The sequence below is a fragment of the Nematolebias whitei genome, chromosome 11 (assembly GCF_014905685.2).
Source record: "Nematolebias whitei isolate Nwh7 chromosome 11, NemWhi1, whole genome shotgun sequence".
NCBI lineage: Eukaryota > Metazoa > Chordata > Actinopteri > Cyprinodontiformes > Rivulidae > Nematolebias > Nematolebias whitei.
This window is the reverse complement of record NC_056508.1, coordinates 37,724,079-37,744,090: the sequence shown is the minus strand read 5'-3', so window position 1 is coordinate 37,744,090 and position 20,012 is coordinate 37,724,079. Positions and strand designations below refer to the sequence as shown.

The window sequence follows — 20,012 nt, the reverse complement described above, 5'->3', positions numbered from 1 at the left end:
GAGAGCGCATAATGCACAGACAACAAGGGGACACTTATAGGAACACAAGGCATAATGGCGAACACCTGGGGTGATTGGGAGCGGGTGAAGCCGGAGCTGACAGCACGAAGGAAAAAACACAAATACACAACCACAAGAACCCAAAGGAAAATAACACAAGACAGAACACAGACTCTCACAAATACATGATTGTGTGTTTAAAGACACGTGAAGATACTAAATCACATATTTAATTTGAACAACACTACTTGTCTAGCAGGATGGCTACATTTTATTTTTATTTATTTTTTTAACAACATTTTTTTTCAAAGTCATCCAGGGAGAACATAAAACAGTTACTGACAGAAGACAGACATTCGAAGATGTAGTGGCTGCTTCTACTGTAGAAAAAAGATTTCCGCTTACATCCACTTAGATATGAGCAAGAGCTGCTGTGGACATGACAAATACAATTTTATCCAGCTATAAGCTGAAAATACAGCCAAGCTGAAGTAAAAACTTTACATTTTAGACCAATAAAAGAAAAACTGGATTTTAAAGGTTCAAAAGTCGGTTTTTTTTATATAAAAACTTGTAAATTTGTACAAGAGATTAAAGCTTCAAAGAACTGCATTTTATTGTTTTCATTGAACGTCAGCCTACAAAAGCAGGTTGAAGGTTGTTGAGTTCTTGCAAGGTCCTTTGGCTGGAAACAGGAAGCAGGTGAAAGTTAAACAAATGAAGCTCGGAGATTTTTACAATGATTAACAAGTTTTGAGCTGATGTCTAACTTGGGATAGCTTGGGCACTCGTACACCATCTACACACACTTGGAGCCATATCAGCACCGCACACCTGTATTTTTACATATTTGTCTTGAAACCGACATTTTAATGTCTGGTTGAGCTTCCTTTCACGGTTGTGTCTCTCTACTGTCAGGCATTTTAATTTCACTGCTAAGACTCTTGATTTATTATAAAATATTCTGAGTCAATCATATGCTTTGTGGTGGAAAAAAAAGCTAAGTTTTATAAAAATGCCCTCAATTTACTGTTTGACTACGTTGCAACTCTTACCTATGGCCAACCACTGAAAGAACACAATCCCAGGTAAAAGCTGCTGAAATGAGCTTCTTCTATATGGTTTCACTTGGAGTAGAGCCACTGCTCCTGCGTAGTTGTTCAGGCGTCTGATTAGGATGCTTCCTAGGCATCTCCCTGTGGAGGTTTTCTGGCTACATCCCACTAGGAGGAGAACCCAAAGCAGACCCAGAACTTGCTGGAAGTAATTTGTATCCCCTCTGAGAAAGACTTGGAATCCCCCAGGAGCTGGAGACTGTTGCTGAGGAGAGGGACGTCTAGGTTTCCCTCTTGGACTGGTCTCCGATGGATGGATGGATGGATGGATGGATGGATGGATGAATGATAATCGATGGATAAATCCACAGTTTTGTTGTTGATTTAAATAGTGTTTTTAACCAGAGTGCTTAATTCAACACTCTGATAAAATGAAGCATTTGAACAAGGTTTGAACACAAAATATAAACCATGACAAACTTAACTTTACATGTATATACACAGTACAGTAGTCCCAAAAGTTTGTTGTTTATGACGGAGTCGCGCTATCGTGGCTTTTAAAATAAGATTGGACAAGACACACAACTGGCTGATTGACGGATGAGTCGCACGATCATGGACTTTTATTTGAAATTAATTATTTTAAATTATTCAGCACCTGCTGCACATTTGAGCAGCCCATACTGCTGCAGGATAAACGTCCTGCTGCAGCTGATCAGCTGTTCAGAGTGCAGAGCTGAGAAGTGGGCGTGGCCAAAAGTGTTTGCAGGTGGCAAAGAGCAAAGGAGGCAGAAAGCAGAAATCATGACATTCTGTCTCTTTTAGAGCGTTTACAAACATTGTTAAGAATATTGCAAGAGTGTGAAAAGCATTTAAACACACACACACACACACACACATAAAATAAACTACTAATGGTCCTACTATTCGCGGGTCTTCAGGGGACTACTGTATTTGAAAGACACAAGTTGCTCATGAAATAAAGTTAGCTTTAGCATGCTCAAGTGTTTTCTTTTAAAATCTCCCATTTACAAAATGTCTGTTCAAAGTGTATTGTTTTATAGTTGCTCCAAGCTGTTCACAAAAGCATGTTGTTTTTCTTGACATCAAACGTGAAATGTGTCCATAAATCTGCCCCTTTTGTCCGACAGGCATTGGCATTTCGTCACAGTATGAGTTTATAATACACACCCTGTTTGGGCGATAGCTGTTCCATCTTGCTTGAGGTCAAATCCAACATTTTTACCACAAAATAAATCTCGTCACAACTCATGTCATTTTTCGACTGAACTTCAGTCGTTCTGATTGAAACTTGTCTCTGACAAATGTTTGTTGTGTTTATATTTATTGACCAATAATTCTAATACACCAAACTGTATGAATATTTGCCCTTTGTTACAAAAAAACAAACAAACAAAAAAAAAAAGCTTTCTAAAATGTTTTGCTGTCCTAAAGATTATCGTAAAATTTAAAGCATGTTTCTGCTTCACTGGCGTAAACGTTACTGTGACAGCTTGTCTCCTTTAATTTCTGTCCATCACATCCATTTATTTTCTTTCTGCTGGTTTGTCACACAGTTTCTACTCGGCTGCTTCATTTTCCAGCTGTCTTATTGTTCTTCATCACATTCTTTTTGTTCTGCTCCAGGTGCTTTAAATCTTCCCGTCACTTGGGAGTTCAGACTGAAGGCGTTTTAAATAGAACAGAAATGGATTGAATCAAGAAAACCTCAGCTAGATTGAAGTCTTTTCTGCCTTTTTTTTTTTTTTTTACTTCAGTTTAGTGCAATTAAGGGTAAGTTTAACAAGGTTGTCCCAGTGAACTGTTATGTATTTTATCCCCACTAGTGCAAAAAGGAGAGACACAGAGACTCATATTCTGTGTAAATTTGTCGTTTTTCCCCTCTCTGGATTGTGTAGATCCTTCTTTTGTTGCTTGAATCCCAACTGTTGGCTCTAGTAGCTGTTTGTCAGCTTGGAAGTATTTGAAGTTTGAGTCAATGAGTGCAGCTACTTTTATTTGATTTTGGGATTTACCCCTGCAAACAATAAAATGGCAATGGAGAGATGTGTTTGGTCAGCAGCAACTGATGCCAGGGCCGTGGTTTCACAGCAATCTGCTTTGTTGTAAGGAATGAGTGTTAACCCAGCCATAGTTTTAACGTCGTTTCTAATTGGTGTAGTTAAGCAATTACAGACAAAGCTAACTGAGCACAATCAACTTACTCCAAAGTGGCTGCATGTCTGAGTAGCATTTTAATTTGTCGTTTTAATTTTAATTTTGTCATTTATGCAACTGATGAAAACCAGTGTTCGGAGAAAATTTTAGTTTGATCTTTTTCCTCCTAGATCTTATCCGTTGTTATCACTGCATTATTTGAGAGGGAAAAAAGCAGAAGTTAGAAGTAATAAAGGATTGAAAAAGGAATTCAGGTGCTCTTGACCTTGACAAACTATGTTGAGGACAGCAATGAGAACGTGAAAGTCATTAGAGGTGAATGGTGGGCTGGAGATAGGCACACAAGGCTCCCTGGCTGCTTGGGAGGGAAAAGTGAGTAGAAGAAAATGGCTGAATGGATAAACAGTGGAAACACTGCAAAGATATTCTCATTTCTGGTGTCCACGAGTTTAACGCCTGTTCCATAAAACATTCACAGACATAGGTAAAGAGTTTGAGCAGCAATGAGTAACCCATCAGCATTGCATAAGGAGGATTAGGACCTTGGCTTTGTTTAGGTCCTACTTGTTTAGAGTAGCTCTGTGTAAAGGCAGTGGGAGGCCTCTTTCACTCTCAGGGTGATTTAATAAGGCTGGTTATTGGCCATCACCGAAAAACTGTGTGAGACACAAGTGGATCTCCAGTTCCCATGCCAGAGGAGACATAAGAGGAAAAAAAAAAAAAAAAATGAGAAAATGCATTTTTCTGTGGAAATGTGCTGAAGAAGAAGATGAAACTGAATTGTTAAAGCTGAAACAAGCCAAACGCCACATAAAAGCTAAAAGATGAACAACACTAGCTAAAAGCAAAAAAAGGCTTATTAAAAAAAAAAAAAACATTGAAAGACAAAACAACTGGTCTATTCTGAAGCTGAAGACTTTCCATCCAGGAGGCTTTAATTCAAAAAGGATTTATGACTTCTTTTGTTTTTCACCTTCTTTGGGGGTCGGATTATTCATGACCTGGATGCATGAGGATCTTCACCAGCAACAAAAGGGTTAGCTAAAAACTGAAAGTGGCAGAAAGGTACAGTAGTTACAGACAAAAATACAAAACTGGTTGTTCAAAAAAGCAGTATATCTACACAGAGCAACAACAAAAAAAAGGACAAAAATAGAGCAAGTATGCTGAAGCAGATTTCAAAAGAAAGCAATTGTTTGAGGAATTGAAGAGATATCAATGTAGTCCATCCATCATCTTTTACCCACTTCTTCCATTTTGGGTCACGGGGGTCGCCGGTGCAATCACTGTGTGAGGGGCGGGGGACACCCTGGACAGGTCACAAGTCCATCACAGAGACACACGAGACAAACAACCATTCACTCTCTCACTCACACCTAGGGACAATTTAGAGTTACCAGTCAGCCTAACATGCATGCTTTTGGTCTGTGGGAGGAAACCGGAGTACCCAGAGAAAACCCACGCATGCACGGAGAGAACATGCAAACTCCACCCAGAAAGGCCCCCGGACCGGGATTTGAACCAGAGACCTGCGTGCTTTGAGGCAGCAGCTCTACCTGTTGTGCCACCATATCAATGTATTTATTTGGGTAAAATGTGTAAATAAATGTATAGGTTTGAAAATTATAAAAGTTGCAACAAAAAAACGTCATAGCATCCATCTCCTAAATGAGCTATAAAGTTTATGTGAATGGCTTAAATAGCTCAAAGTATGCAGAAGTAAGTAGACTTTAAATCACATAGAAGAATAAAAAAAACAGACAGTGATTGCATTGATGTAAAGTAAGGGTTAATCTTTTCCACTAGACATTTTGGAGACCTAATTGTAGCTTACTCAAACTATTCCAGATATTAAAATGACCTTTAGGATGGTCTAATTATCAATGTCCTTTTCTTTGTGGGATTTTGTATTCATTAAGCAGTAAAAGGTCAAAATATCTCAGCCTGTACAACTTGCTGCAAACAAACACCTTCCGAAGCTTACCAAACTTAGTCAAATGGAAGAAGTGGGCAGGCTTTACAACAGCTGAGCCAACATACTGATGATGCCTGAATCATGTCGCTTGTCTACAGCGTTTACAGAGGTTCATTTGCTGAGTGTTCAAATGCTCCACACTTGCAAAACACAGTATTTACATCTTACAAGGTGCAAACATTATAATTTTTTTTTTAATTAATATTATTTTTGATGACCTCTCAAATATGAGCAGGAGTAAAACAAAGCTAGCAAAAAAAAAAAGGAACAAGAGGAGAGCTCATCCAGCCAACCAAAATATATTGGGGGAATTGATGGATGGAGAATCTTAGAAAGAAAGACAGGAAGTTGCAAATGCTGCATGTTCACTGTACAGCTGCCTTGACAGCAAATCTAAATTACTCCAACTGATAGTCTGCAGCCCCTTTTGCTTGTGTGCTGCCGAATATTTGGCGTTCACAAAGACATTCATTCACATTCTGTGAGTGCAGAGGAAGTCTTAGCCCCGAGCGATGGCTTCTTCAAAAGGGGGGGAAAGAGCTGTGAGTGAAATGTGCTAATAAAGCGTGATGAACAGCTACCTCTGTTCTACTCTTCCTCGCCACCCCACCCCTCACAATTTCACTGACGTTCTCTCCCCGTTTCATTTTGTTCCCCTCTTCCTCTTTCGCTGAATGCATTTGGGCTAATTGTTGATGCTTATTGAAGCTCCTGCAAGCTTCTCTCTCAGCATCACTGATGCTTCTCAGGGTAAGAACACAGACGGTTCACTGCAGCGCCCCTCATTAATATGCACAAATAGAAACAACGTTTAAATGGTTGCAATGAAATAAAAATACGACTATAAAACCAAACATGCAGAACGATCCCTACTTCTAATTAAAATATAATTAAACTCAAAGATAGTTCACACCATATTGTCCTTTTGTATTTGACTCATTTATTGCTTTATTTAACAAAAAAGGTTTTTACACAGCTCATAAAAAGATAAGCATTTTAGTCAAATCTGCTAAAAATTTATGTTGTGAAATGTGGGTGGCAGTAGACTTTGCAGCCGATATTTGATCACAGTGGTTTCAGTGTTTTCAGATGTACAGTTAAGCTAAATAGTGAATTAGTGACTAGATAAAAAGCTTAAATACAACAGTGTTTTATAAAGGCCTAAATATTTATAGAATTATGCAGAAAAAAAACACTATATTATACAAAGTTATGTTTTTAGTCCATGTAATTACAGACACTGGTAGCAGAGCTGTAGTTAAACTAAAAATACATGTAAACAACTTAATTACTTAAAGTACAGTCATGCACTGGTATGGTTAGAATAATTACAGCTTTTGGTGATTTTATCCCGTCAGTGGTAGTGCTGCCAATGCTTGGAGGCATATAAAAGAATACTAATGCGTTCACGATATGTGAGATATGTTTATTTAAGTAAAATAAGGCAGTTTCTGCATGTTTTTAGAATAATATATCCCAGAAATTTTTTAAATGGGAAATTGCATTTTTCTGTGAGGTCCAGGCCCCGCTTGCAAAATATTTTTCTGGTTAAATAAAGATTATTAACACAGCACAAACAAGCCATTAACAGTGTGTAGCTTTGGCATGTGAACAATACACATTGATAGGTGTAGCACCTGGCAAAATGGCTGCAGAGAATGGCACCCATCACCATCAGTGGTCATTTTGTTTCAGTGACTGGTCTGTGCAGTGCATAGGACTTTTACATCACAATTAATTAATTTCAAATCAATTTTTGAAATGATTTAAAAATAACTTGTTACCAAGAAAGCTTTACAGGGGAAAAAAGGGGTATTTAGAATCTGCATTTCAAATGGTCTGTGTTTAGATGAGGAATTTAAACGCTTCAGAAATGTAATTGAAAAATTACCTATTTGCCTGCATTTGTGGGTTTATCTAATGTTTTTCTGGCGTTCAGTGTCTGTTTTGATTCAGGAAGGCAGGGGTGTGTTGAGGCAGGCAGATGGACAGATGGATGATAGCTGTTCTCTCTGAACACACAGTCTGCCTCACGCTCAGCTTGCCTTTCTCTGCTGTTGCTCATGAGTTTTTCCATCACCCTGTTCATCAGTATCTGTTCTTTATGCAAATGCTATCACAGTTAAACACACAACAATGCTCAAGTAAATAAAAAAAATACATATTCAATTTCACAAAGTAATTTTACGCCTCTGCCTTTTAATATGAAATTGTGAGCTCATTTCCAAGCATAAACATGTCCAGCTTTTGGGCTTTTATCAGTAAATCAAGGAAGCACAACCCCCCATCCAGACTGTAAACTTTGTATCTGCATGTAAGAGATTAAAAAAAATGATCGGTTGTAGGTATTCTTCTGTAAGCAAATTAATATTTTCTTCTCTTTTCTCATCCCAGGGCTCTGGTGTTTATTGCTCATGGAGCTGGGGAGCACAGTGGTCCATACAATGAGATAGCACAGAGACTGAAGGATCTGTCCCTGCTGGTATTTGCACATGATCATGGTGAGTGAACAACACACATCACAGGACTGGAAGCTCATGCATACATTTACACCTCCACTCAGTGTTCCTCATGTTTATCAGTGGTCTGCAGTGGCTCCTTCAGCCCTACTGTGTGAGAATGACTCTGCAGAAGAAGCAGGTTCATGGACTAGATATGCAGTCAAAGTGAATATATTTGTTAAACCCTATTGCTTCAGGAATTTTTCAGCAGAATTGTCCATTTGATTGTAGAACTGGTTTGAGAGTCAACAAGGCGCTGATCAGTGTTTTAGATTTTTGGTTCGGTTTTAGCATCTAAAAAGGTGGATCGGATCAATATTTAGTTAAATTTCATTTCCCACATTATAACGTTTTTTTTAAAGCCATTTAGTCAAAGTTACACTTTGCCTGCATGCTTTCATTTTTTCCAATATAAAGCCTGGCTTAATGTAAAGAAATGTATATTGCTGGACAAATTTTATACCAGAATTTTAAATTAAATCATCTTAAATTTTGAAAGTTGTTCTTTAATCACAATCAAAAACAAGGTAAAATAATAGAAAATGCTGTTTTCTCAAGGCTGTGTAGCAGCTACAAGCAGCAAGTTGTTAATTTGTGATAATCAACTTGATTGTTAAGCTTTTATGGTTTCTAATTCTTTACTGCTGGATTCAGTTAACAAGGTAATAAGTAATACTCTGTGTTTTAAATGATTGACAAAGCTTGGCTGTTGTGCCCATAACAAAAGAATATTGTTCAAAAATATATATTTTGGAACTTGCCTTTATAAAAAAAAAATGGCACAAACAAGACAATATAAGGCTTACAGGGAACATAACGCTAAAAAACACAATAACAAAGTTGCACAAAATCTTGGTTTGGGGCCTGTGGTAGTTTGGTGATTCATGCTGCTGTTTTGCAATCCTGAAGGTACAGGTTTGAATCCAGGTTGTATCAGAAAGGGCATCCGGCTTAAAACAATTGCCATATCTTTCATGTGAAATGTGCTTGCTGTGGTAACCCCTGCAGAAGGGAGCAGCTAGAAGAAAAAACAACAACTAAATCCTTTCAAATTCTATTTTTTATTATTTTCTGAAGGAAAGCATGCTTTAAACAGTCTGCAGCTCTTGTGCCTGTAATATATGGACTATGACTGCAACTCCATTTTTCCCCATCCTGCTCCCACCCTCCATGCCAAGTATATTTGGTTTAAGCACTTCTTCTCATTAACAGACATATGCAACTAAATCACAAAGACATATGGCTCTGTACTTGCTGTTTGTTTGCTGCAGAAATGACCAAAGATGGTCTCGTTTTGAATACACACTTTGAGATGGAAACTGAAAAACCAAAAATGTATTCCATTAAACTACTACAGCTTGCAAGTTTCACATCAGTCCCATTGCCAGTCAGTGTTTGTTTAGTGTGACAGAAGACACATTAATGTTAGGGATGAATTATATTTTCGGCATGGTATTGGCTGATAACAAATAAAGTTAAATATTGAACATCAGCCATTCCATCAAAATAACTCAGACAGAAAAGACTTTTGTTTTAAGTTAATTATTAATTTCAGAAACTGTCAAGTATATATATTAATGTGCTACTACTTATAGGCTTTTCACTTGTTACTTGTAAACAGCTTGAGCTTAGATTTGTGAAAATATACACATTTGCACTGTTCCGAGTGTAGTGGACTAGGCCCATGTAAAAAACTAAGTCTAAGGTCAAAACTCTTGACCTTTAGAACCTTGTGGGACAGGAACTGTCATTTCATTCATTTGAACTCAGAAATACAGGTTCACCCATCCTGAGACTTTCTTTCTTGAAGATTCAAGTGAAAAGAACACTCTCTGTTATTATCATTACTATTTTACAAATGTTGATAATCAAAGTGTCTTAGTTCAAACCATTTTAGATGTTGCAGTGCACTAATCAATTTTATTAACTGTGTAATGATTTTTATTCTCATGTCAAAGCTGTTACAGAATAATTATGCATTTTCTGATTTCTGCTTTTGAATGAGCAAGTGTAAGTTGGTCCAAGGTTGGAATAAAACGCAAAACAAGTTGTTATGTTAAAACTGTCATGTTTTAGAATCCTCTCAGACGTAAATAGAGAAGTTTTAGCACCTGTTGCTGAAACAGCGCCAAAACAAAACTCTCTCTGTCTGTGAGAACATTTCTGATCTGTTTCATAACAATTCTCGCTGTCTCTAACCTCTTACGTCACAAAACACACCCCGTCTGGTCGTTTCTGACCAATGAACAAATCCCAAAAGTGAACCGGGAAACAGCTCTTTAAAATGTCAGTACTTCCTGGTCTACTCGGTCTTGGTTCTGTTGGAGTTCTGCTGGATACACAGTCCAACCAGTTCTGTGAGAGACGGGATGATCCTGACAACAGAGCTCTTCCGAGTTCCATGGGATTATAACATTTTCCACTGAGGTGAATATGTGTCGAACAGAGCCTCGCCATTACTTCGGACGAGTAACAGCATCCTACTGAGACGCTGAAAGGGTGCGTTAAACGGAATCTCACCTGAGACATCTCCAGGTAAAGGAGCCGATTTCATCACCTAAGTGTACTGTAAGGAAAAGCTGAAGAAAGCCGGAGAGTGTCGATTCTGGTGAACACATTTCACCCCTCACACACCATCTTACTCCCTCTAAACTTCTTTCCATCTTTAAACTTTTCTATCAAGTAGAAATTCTTCCAGATATTTTAGAAATGTCTGTGTAAAATGCTCACCCACATTCATGTGGGTAAAAGATCATAATTGTACAGTTTTCATAAATGTCTGTGGTGAAGCAACGGAAAAATCATGGCCGTATGATTTTTCCTGATTGATTGCTTATGTTGTTATTTTCATAATTTGCCAAATTAATGTAAATGTTTGATTCTGTAAATAAATGACCGCATTCATTTTGATGGGTCAAATATAAATGACGTCTCACGTTTGCATTTCCTTAAATTCAATGCACGTTTTATTCAGTCCAGAAAAATGAGGAATCCGTGTTAAATGATGAATATATCTGAGCATCTGTTCATCTACACGAGTGTTGTCATTGTGTTAGAGAGAGTAAATGTCATGAATACATTTGACATTGTAGATGAACATATACTGTGATATATTCATAAATTAAATGGATTCTTTCATTTTTCTGGACTGAATAATATTGTGCGTTGAATTATTAAATGTGGACGTGAGACATTAATTTTCTTTGACCCATCAAAATGAACGTGGTCATTTATTAACAGAATCAAAATTTAACATCAAACATTTACATTAATTTGGCAAAATATGAAAATAACAACAGGTTAATTAATCAGTTTACAATTAGAAAACCATACGGCGATGGTTTTCTTCACTTCAAGCTATACAACAGACATTTCTAAAAATATCTGGAATGATTTCTAGCAGATAGAAGAGTTTAAAGATGGGAAAATGAAGTTTAAATGGAGAGAAAGGATGGATAAGGAAATGTGTGTGTCGGCATCAGAACAACACGCTCCTTTGGACCAGCTTAACCCACGGTACACTTTGGTTGAGATCGACTCTTTACCTTTGCAGAGGATAGTTTCAGCGTTGGTGTAGAGCTTTACTTTCAACTCTTCCAGCGTCTCCGTAAGAACAGCTAAACCTCAGGAGTCGTGAGATCATCCCAGAGCAGACATTTCATAATTCCTCTGGACTTCTCTCGTTCAGCTTAGTTGCAGATGTCCTGAGCATCCTGAACTCTGGAACTAAGCTGAAGCAAAATTGAAAACAACATAATTAATTAGCAAGCTTTCAGAGACCATTGCATGGTATCTGGGTTCAAGCTTTACAACAGACATTTCTGAAAATATCTGGAATGATTTGCTAGCAGAATAGAAGAGTTTAAAGATGGAAAATGAGGTTTATCTTGAGAGAGATGGGTGAGGGAATTTGTCTGTTATAACCAGAACAACACGCTCCTTTGGACCAGCTTACCCAACGGTACACTTTGCGGTTGAAGATCGACTTTTTACCTTTCTGAAGATATGTCAGTTCCGGCGTAAAGTTCCACTTCAAGCCACTTTTCAGCGTCTCCGTAAGGATAGTAGGGAACCGTTCGGAGTCGTGAGATCATCCAGAACAGACTTCATAGTTCCTCTGAACTTCTCGTTCAGCTTAGTTGCAGATGTCCTGAGCATTCTGCATTCCAGCATTCTGAACTCTGCTGCTCTCGGAACTAACTCACAGCATTCTCCCAGCGTTCTTCTCAGCGTTCTTCTCCGAACTTCTCAGAACTTACGTGAACTAGGAAGTGTTGCACCTTTTAAAAGAGGTCACTTCCGGTTCATTTGAGAACTTTCTGATTGGTCGATGGACCGAAACAGAGGTGTGTTTTTGTGATGTAGGAGGTTATTAAAAGTCAAGGGAAAAAGATTAGATTGTTTAAGAACAGACAGAAGATATTATGAAGATTCCAGACTTCGTGGAGTCAATTCTCTAGTATCTTTCTGTAAAAGTTAAACATGACATTTCTTTTCAGTAAACTTGCAGTTGACCGAAACTTGACCTTTGACCAACTTACACAACTTGCTCATTGAAGACAGAAAATCAGACAATGCATCATTAACCTGATTTCTACTTTGAATGAGGATTAAAAGTCATTATTACTGTTTCACAGTTGATTAAAAATGATTAGTTCACTTCAACATTTAAAAATGGTTTGAACTAAACACAATTTGATTATCAAAACATTTGTAAAATAGTAATGATAAATAGAAAAAGAGAGTGTTCTTTCAATTGATCAGTGCAGGACACTTAGAAAGTCTCTGGATGAACTTAATCTTGTGTTTCTGGACTCAAATCAATGAAATACAGTTCTTGTCCCAGGAAGGCCCCTCAAGGCCAGGACTTGACCTGAGGCTTAGTTCACTACAACATTAAACATAATCCAAGTTGAAGTGTTACATCATTTTCAGCCCCCTTTTTGGCATCTGCATTTGTTAGCAGGCCAAACTGACAATGACCATGCAAAATAATGTATTTTAATTCCACAGCAGAGAAAGCTATGTAGTCTCTGTAAGGAAGTCTAGGGGAAAAGAAATATTGGTATCGGTTAACGGACCAATAAGTTTTAGCATAATCGGATATTGGCCAAAAATCCAATATTGTTCATCCCTAATTAATGTTATAAAAAGTTTCCAAATACAATTAGTTCTGTTCAGGGCAAGGAGTTGCTAAAGGAAGGAGCCTGAAAATCCAGTGAATAAAAACAACATTTTCACAAAGACAAAATACCAACAGCTTATATCCTAACAACCCTCAGTGTGAGGTGACCATGTCAACCACTAATACACTGTGCAGTCTTAACTGGATCTTGGATACACCAAGACTGTGATGACATGTGACTGTGCATCAGAGTTATGCTGCTAAATCTCAGCATGCTGGTTCATCAGATAAGGGAACAATCCAGTAGAGACAATTCAATTCAAATATACTTTATTAATCCCAGAGGAAAATTATTTCTTGTTATAACTCGTTATCCTCATTTCATTAAGATATGTTATAGATGCTGATGGCTGTAGGCAGGAAGGATCTCTTGTAAAGGTCCATCCCACAGTGGATCCTAAGAAACTGGCTGCAGATGCCGTCTGATCCGTCCACCCAGACTCTGTTGGCCTCTTGGTTCCCCCGGGCTGTACGATCGCTCGAATGCCAGTCAGAACTCCTCCCAGAGCGATGGCCACTCCTCCCAGCAGTCTGCCGAGCTCCCAGTCACTGCGGACAGCCAACTGTAGGTGCCGAGGGACGATGTCCTTCTGCTGTCATGAGCCATGTTTCTTGTTAGTTCCACGATCTCAGTGGTCAGACACACGAGCACAGCTGGCAGGTAGATGAGAATGCATCCACAGAACATTCTTTCAACTCATTTGAGATTTTGGGTTGTAGTCAAGATATTATTTGAGCTTTTGAGATGTTAATCAGCTGCTGTTGGTTGTAGAAAACTGCCTTGTTGCCATGGTTACGCATCATAACAAATGTCCAAAACTAAAAAAAAAAAAAAAAGTTTCAGTAAAAATCTTTCCAGCTGCACAGCATCTGATACCAGAGGAAATAATCATCCAAAAAATGTGATTTGCATCCAGAAAAAGAGGAATTACAGTTTCCAAAAGCAAAATCTCAGAAAGAAAGTAACAGAGCTGCTCCAACATGCAGCCACCTTGAGCGGCACAAGATGAATAAAGTCTCAACTGTGGAAATCTGGAAGTATTTCCAGCTCTGGAAATCTCAATTAAAAACTGACAGAATAAATAAAAAGACTGAGTCCCCTCACATTGGAGCTGTTTTCTCAGTGACACTTTTTGTAACGTTACCCTGTTAAAAAGGAAATTACTGAACTGGAACAAGACCCTGTGGAGACTAGTTTTTCATCTATTTCTGTCACACACACACACACACACACACACACACACACACACACACACACAGCCAGCCTTAGGCAGCCCTCGATCAAATTGAGAGCTTTCATTCTTGTAGTATGACATATACGAGATATATGCATACAATTTTCACGAGTTCCTCATCTTTCTGACTGTGTAATGTCGTGCATTGAATTTTAACAGAAATGCGAACGAGAGACGTTATTATCTTTGACCCATCAAATGAATGCGGTCATTTATTTTCAGAATCAAAGTTTAACATCAAACATTTACATTAATTTGGCAAAACATGAAAATAATAACAGACAAGTTTCACAGATAATGAGCTTCAATCACGCGGCGGTGATTGAGGACTTTGCTTCAGATATTTCTAAAATATCTGTACTGATTTCATGAGAAAGCAGAGTTTAAGATGGAGATTTATCTTACAGAGATATGTGAGGGAATTAATCTGTTATGACCAGAACGTGCACGCTCCATCAGATCTCAGCTTGCCTCCGGTACACTTTAGTCGAAGAAGAAACTGTTACCTGGTTGACGATGACTCAATGTCGGTATAGAATCCTTCAGACTCTTTCAGCGCCTCCGTTGAGAGCAGCTGAAATCCTTCGAGAGTCGTGCGTGGTGTTCAAACAGAAATTATAATTCCAAAACGTCTCTGGATCATCCTGAACGCGTCTGCATCCAAGAGCTCTAACTCCATCACTCTGTGCGCTCTCTAGTTGAACTCATTTCTGAGTGCAGCAACACAGCAACCAACAAACTCCAGCAACTCAGCGTCTCAGCTTCTTGCAACTCCTTCAACTCTTTCACTCCCAGACTCTAACCTGAACTGGGAAGTTGCCACATTTTAAATGGGTCGACTTCCGGGTCATTTGAGAGCTTTTGATTGGTCGATGGACCAGGAATAGAGGTGTGGTTTGTGATGTAAGATGTTATCATAAGTCAAGGATTGTTTTAGTGACAACAGAAAGATTATTGTAGGACTTCAGACTTCGTGGAGTCTCACACTTATTATCTTCTGAAAAAGTTTAAACATGACATTTTTCTCGGTAAACATTTTAGTTGACCGAAAACCGACCTTTAACACACTTACAAACTTGGCTCATTTCAGACAGAAAATCAAGAAAAGCATATTAACCTGATTTCTTCTTTGAATGAGGAATAAAAATCATTACTTACTGTTTATGTAAAATAAAAATGAGTAGTTCTCTTCAACCTGTAAACATTGAGTGAACTAACACAATTTGATTATCAAACATTTGTAAAACAGTGATGATTATAAAAATTGTCTTTTCTGCTTGATTAATTCAAGAAAGAGAGTCACCAGATGGCTCAAACTGTATTCAGATCAATGAAATAACAGTCTCTGTCCATCTGATAGATTTGAGGTCATCAGGGTCAGATCAGGGTCAGATCAGGTTCACTACATTCTTTATTTTCTTCTTCGTGTAAGTTTCAGTCACAATAAAATACTTGTGTATTTTAATTTACACCCTGAACAAACTTGAGGTTTCTTTTATCTGACACTCACCGAATCCTTTGTCAGGTCGACATTAATTTAAAGTTGGCCTGATTATGATCTCAGATTGTCTAAAAAAAATAAAAATAAAAATATTGGTAAATTTAAAACTTAAGTGATTTTTTTTCCCCTCTTTAAATGTATTCGTTCAAAGACTCTTTTTGTAGTTTTGTTGGATTTTTTTTTTCCTGGCATGAAAGGCAGTGACTGAGAAATATGTATTCTTCTAAGGAAGGGCTATTCAACTGGCAGTATGCAGGCCACTTCCAGTCCACGGGCAAATGAGTTCATTAATACTAAAATAAAAAATTGAAATAGTTATTATTCCAGTCAGAGAGGCAATCCATTCAGTACACATGTTAATTGTTTGCCTTTTCACTGCTTTATTAAACATCCACTTCCCACTCAAAGCATTGACTTACACAATGCTGTACCCATCTTAGCCAGGTATCATCCAGTGTTTTAATCCTTCAGTGGTGAAATTCACTGCCTAATGTCTCTGTGCTTTGCGCCACTTAGAAACAACTTCTGACTCATGGTGTCAGTTTATGGCCAATAACAGAGATGTCAACATTAAATGCCAAAGAAAACCTGAACAGAACATTAACAAGAGCAACCCATTTACAGTCATAAAATAAACATTGCACATATAATTTCCACAAGGCTACCCAGAATCCTTTGCAGCTCACAGTCTCTCTGGGACTCTCACAGACAGACTGAGTTTAGGGAAAATAAAATAAAGTTGAACAGAGACACATGTGTTTGCTTTAATTTAGGGCCTACAAATATCCATGCTTTAGTTTTAATAATGTTTAATTATAAGAATTAAATTAGCAGAGATGTTGGTCAAAAGGCTGCACACTCTTGCAGGGGTTCTTCCTCGCTCCTGCTGTGTGGGGAGTTCTAATAAACTGATCATATCAGTGATCACCCGTGAGCTGGATTACAACACAACAAAACAGATTTATTACTTGAGAATATTGACGATGACACACAGCAGCTTTATATAGTTAAATATAGATATCGATTGAGTAAATGGTAAATGACGCAAAGATGCACGTACACGCTTCGTGCTCGTTTTCAGCCCAGCTGAGTTCTGCTTCGCCTCTTTTGGTTCTGCTCAACGCTCACACCTGAGCAGGACATGGATGCTCCACCTGTGATTTATGAACCGTTTGAAAGAGAACTGGTCTGTGCAAGCATAAATGAGAACTGGTTCTTAATGGACCCACCTGGAACAGCAACCTGTTGGTGAGTCAGGGGACATCAAAAACTGTCAACATTTTTATTTTTATTTTGAAAAGCATAAAGATTTGGCAAGTCAGAAATGGCAGAAATATATTTGTGTTCAATAGGAGGTGTGTCATTTTTATTTCACATTAGACCAGTGGTTCTCAGTCCTGGCCCTCGAGTGCCACAGTCCTGCATGTTTTAGTCGTTTCCCTGCTTCTCTGTAGGTCCTCAAGTTCTGCAGAAGCCGGTTACTCATTTATTTAAAATCAGGTGTGTTGAAGCAGATAAGCATCTACAACACATCAAGGACCAGGACTGAGGACCCCTGCATTGGATGATCACTACTTTTACTGCAAGGAAATAATCCTTGAAAAGTAATTTCTTTGAACTGTACTTTTGGGTTCCGTTTATTGCATTTATTGTTTCAATGCAGCAAAAAGAACAAATTTTAAAAAAGTTAGATCATTGCAATACTTGGTTTATTTACATAAGGACTTTAATTGGTAGATGTTCGGCCCATGAGCAGTTGGCTTTTCAGAAACTGAGCAGTTTAGTTGAATAACCCTGCTCGAAGGAGTGGAGGAATTTCTTTATTTTTTCTATCTACACTATCCATTAGCTTTTGTTACTCATTCATCCACTTGTCTCTTTTGTGTTGATTCTCATCCTTTTGTTGCCATTTTGTCCTTCCGAGTCATTCTTTCTTCCTTTCCTTCCTTCCTTTTTTTATTATGTTGTCACTTAACTTTTACGTCTTAACTAACTTAACTATTATGTCGGCACTTTGGTTGGCCTTGTCACTGTTTTAAGTGCTCTACAAATAAAATGGTATGGTAACAAGTGGAAGAGATTATCCTGAAAAAAAACACCCTAATCTGGATGTCACAACACCAGACAAACAAATAAATAAAATAAACAAACCTAAATCATCCGTTTTGTTTTTCCTTCATATTATAATTTCCCAATAAGGACTTCCATTTCTTCTTTTTCCAATTCCTTCTAGTTGGTCATGGTCAGAGTGAAGGAGAGAGGATGGTCATCAAGGAGTTTCAAGTTTACATCAGGGATTCCCTGCAGCACATCGACCTCATGAAGTCCCGCCACCCTGACCTTCCCGTCTTCATTGTGGGACACTCCATGGTAGGACACCCTGCATGATCTGCTTTAGTGATGCAGAAGTGTTTTGTTTCTCACGACAGACGAGATCTTCAGATTCTTGGTTTGTTAGGTTTTTACAATACATGTTATCGTTTCCTCTGATGTGCATCCAACAGAAGAATCACATTTAAAGGTTTTTGTGACATTTAAGATAAAATTGCTATAACATTCTGTAGTTAGAATCAAAGCACAAGGCAATCTGTTGCTCCAAGATGAACACATTTTGGATTATCTGGTAAATAAAATTTAGCAAGTTTCATATTACTGCCTCTATTCAGCAAGAATTATACTATTATATAAGAATCATGGGGCTTTTTTTTGTTTGTTTGTTTGTTTGTTTCACTCAATGAAAGGACCATGTTGAATATTTGTGTGCAAGGGGCAAATGTCAACAGTTTAGTGAATATTTACCAAGTTTGCTTTTCTCCGTAAACTGCCATGTACCTTTAACCCAGTGACACAAATCCCATCTGACCTGGGGCTGCTGTTGGTTTCAAAACATCCTGAACAGATCCAACTACGGGTGAAATGAGATTGAGAAAAGTCTAGTGTTCTTTAATACGGTATATTTTCATTTTACTATCCCTCACTCTGTGGTGCCACTTTAAAACCTAAATAATTTCATATTGTGATGTTGCTAGGACAGCCACCTTTGTTTATTGCTATCTGCACAATTCTCATATTATGGGCGGTTGTGGCTGACTGGTTCCAAATTCTATTCAGTACAAAAAAAAAAAAAAAAAAAAAACACACTTTATTAAACCCAAAACGGAAATTAAATGTTGTGGCTCATCATCCTGGTTTCATTTAATTTAATTTTTTTTTTTTTTTTTTTTTACACCCTTTATTTATCCAGGTAGTCTCATTGAGCCACGAGAACTCATTTTTCAAGAGAGACCTGTTTAGGGAGCAAATGGGGGTTCAGGGCCCTTGCTCATGGGCCCAGAGTGAGGGGAAGGAGGGTGGGGGCAGGTGTGGGTGCTTCACCTACCCCACCCACATTTTTGAGGTTGTCAGTACCGGGGCTTGAACCGGCGGTCTTCCAATCACAGGCCCACCTTTTCTAACCTCTGCACCACCACTCCCCTAATTCAAGAGTTGTTATAGATGCTGATAGCTGTGGGCAGCAAGGACCTCCTGCAATGAATCCAAAGAATCTGGCCACAGATCCTGATCCGTCCACCCAGATCCAGCATGCTGTCAGAACCGGTGAACCTCTCTGTACTCCTGGGTAGCAGGACCACCTGGATGCCAGGCAGAACTCCTTCCTGAGCAATAGTCACTCCCCCCAGCAGTGTGCTGAGCTTTGTCACCACAGACAGACAGCTGAAGGCACTGGGGGATGATTCCAGTCGCCCTGTTGTCACGAGCCAAGTTTCCCACCACTAGGATCTCTGCACTCAGGTTCTTGAGCACCGCTGCCAGGTTGATGGGATTTCATCCACGGTGCCTCCTTTTCACCTCATTTGGGATTTGGGGCTGTAGTTGATGTATTTGAGATGTTAATCAGCTGCTCCAGGTTGTTTAAGTAAATAAAAAAAAAAGGGAAAAAAAAAACCTTGTTGCCATGGATACGAAAAAAATGCCCCAAAGTAAATCAAAAAAAAAGCACAACATCTGATACAAAAAAAAAAAAAAAAAAAAAAAAGCAGAATTAAAGTTTTTAAAAGCAAATAACTCATAATGAATGTACAACATGCAGCCACCCTGAGCGGTGCAATTCAAGGATTTTCTAAAATTCTAGAATTGGAGCAATCATCCTCCAATGCAAAAGATGGGAGTTTGATTCCACCAGCCATCACATGCTGAAATGTCCCTGGGCAAGACATTGAACACCTCATTGCCTCCGATGTGTGTCCCATCAGTTTATGAATGGGATAAAAGCACTGATTTTTATTTTTTTGTACGAATATATAGAGTGCTGTATGAATGAGTAAATGAGGGCACAGATTGTGTTGTAAAGCTCATAGAGTATATTCAAGATAGAAGGGTGT

General features: G+C 38.3%; 1 protein-coding gene across 1 annotated transcript in view; it reads left to right on the top strand.

Annotated features, from left to right (window-relative positions):
* Positions 1-20,012, top strand: part of mgll (monoglyceride lipase) — a 43,823-nt gene that overhangs the window by 7,095 nt on the left and 16,716 nt on the right. Inside the window, exons 3-4 of the mRNA XM_037684975.1 lie at positions 7,603-7,709; positions 17,864-18,000. Of these exons, the coding sequence (XP_037540903.1) occupies positions 7,603-7,709; positions 17,864-18,000 (244 nt within the window). The remainder of the gene's footprint in view (positions 1-7,602; positions 7,710-17,863; positions 18,001-20,012) is intronic.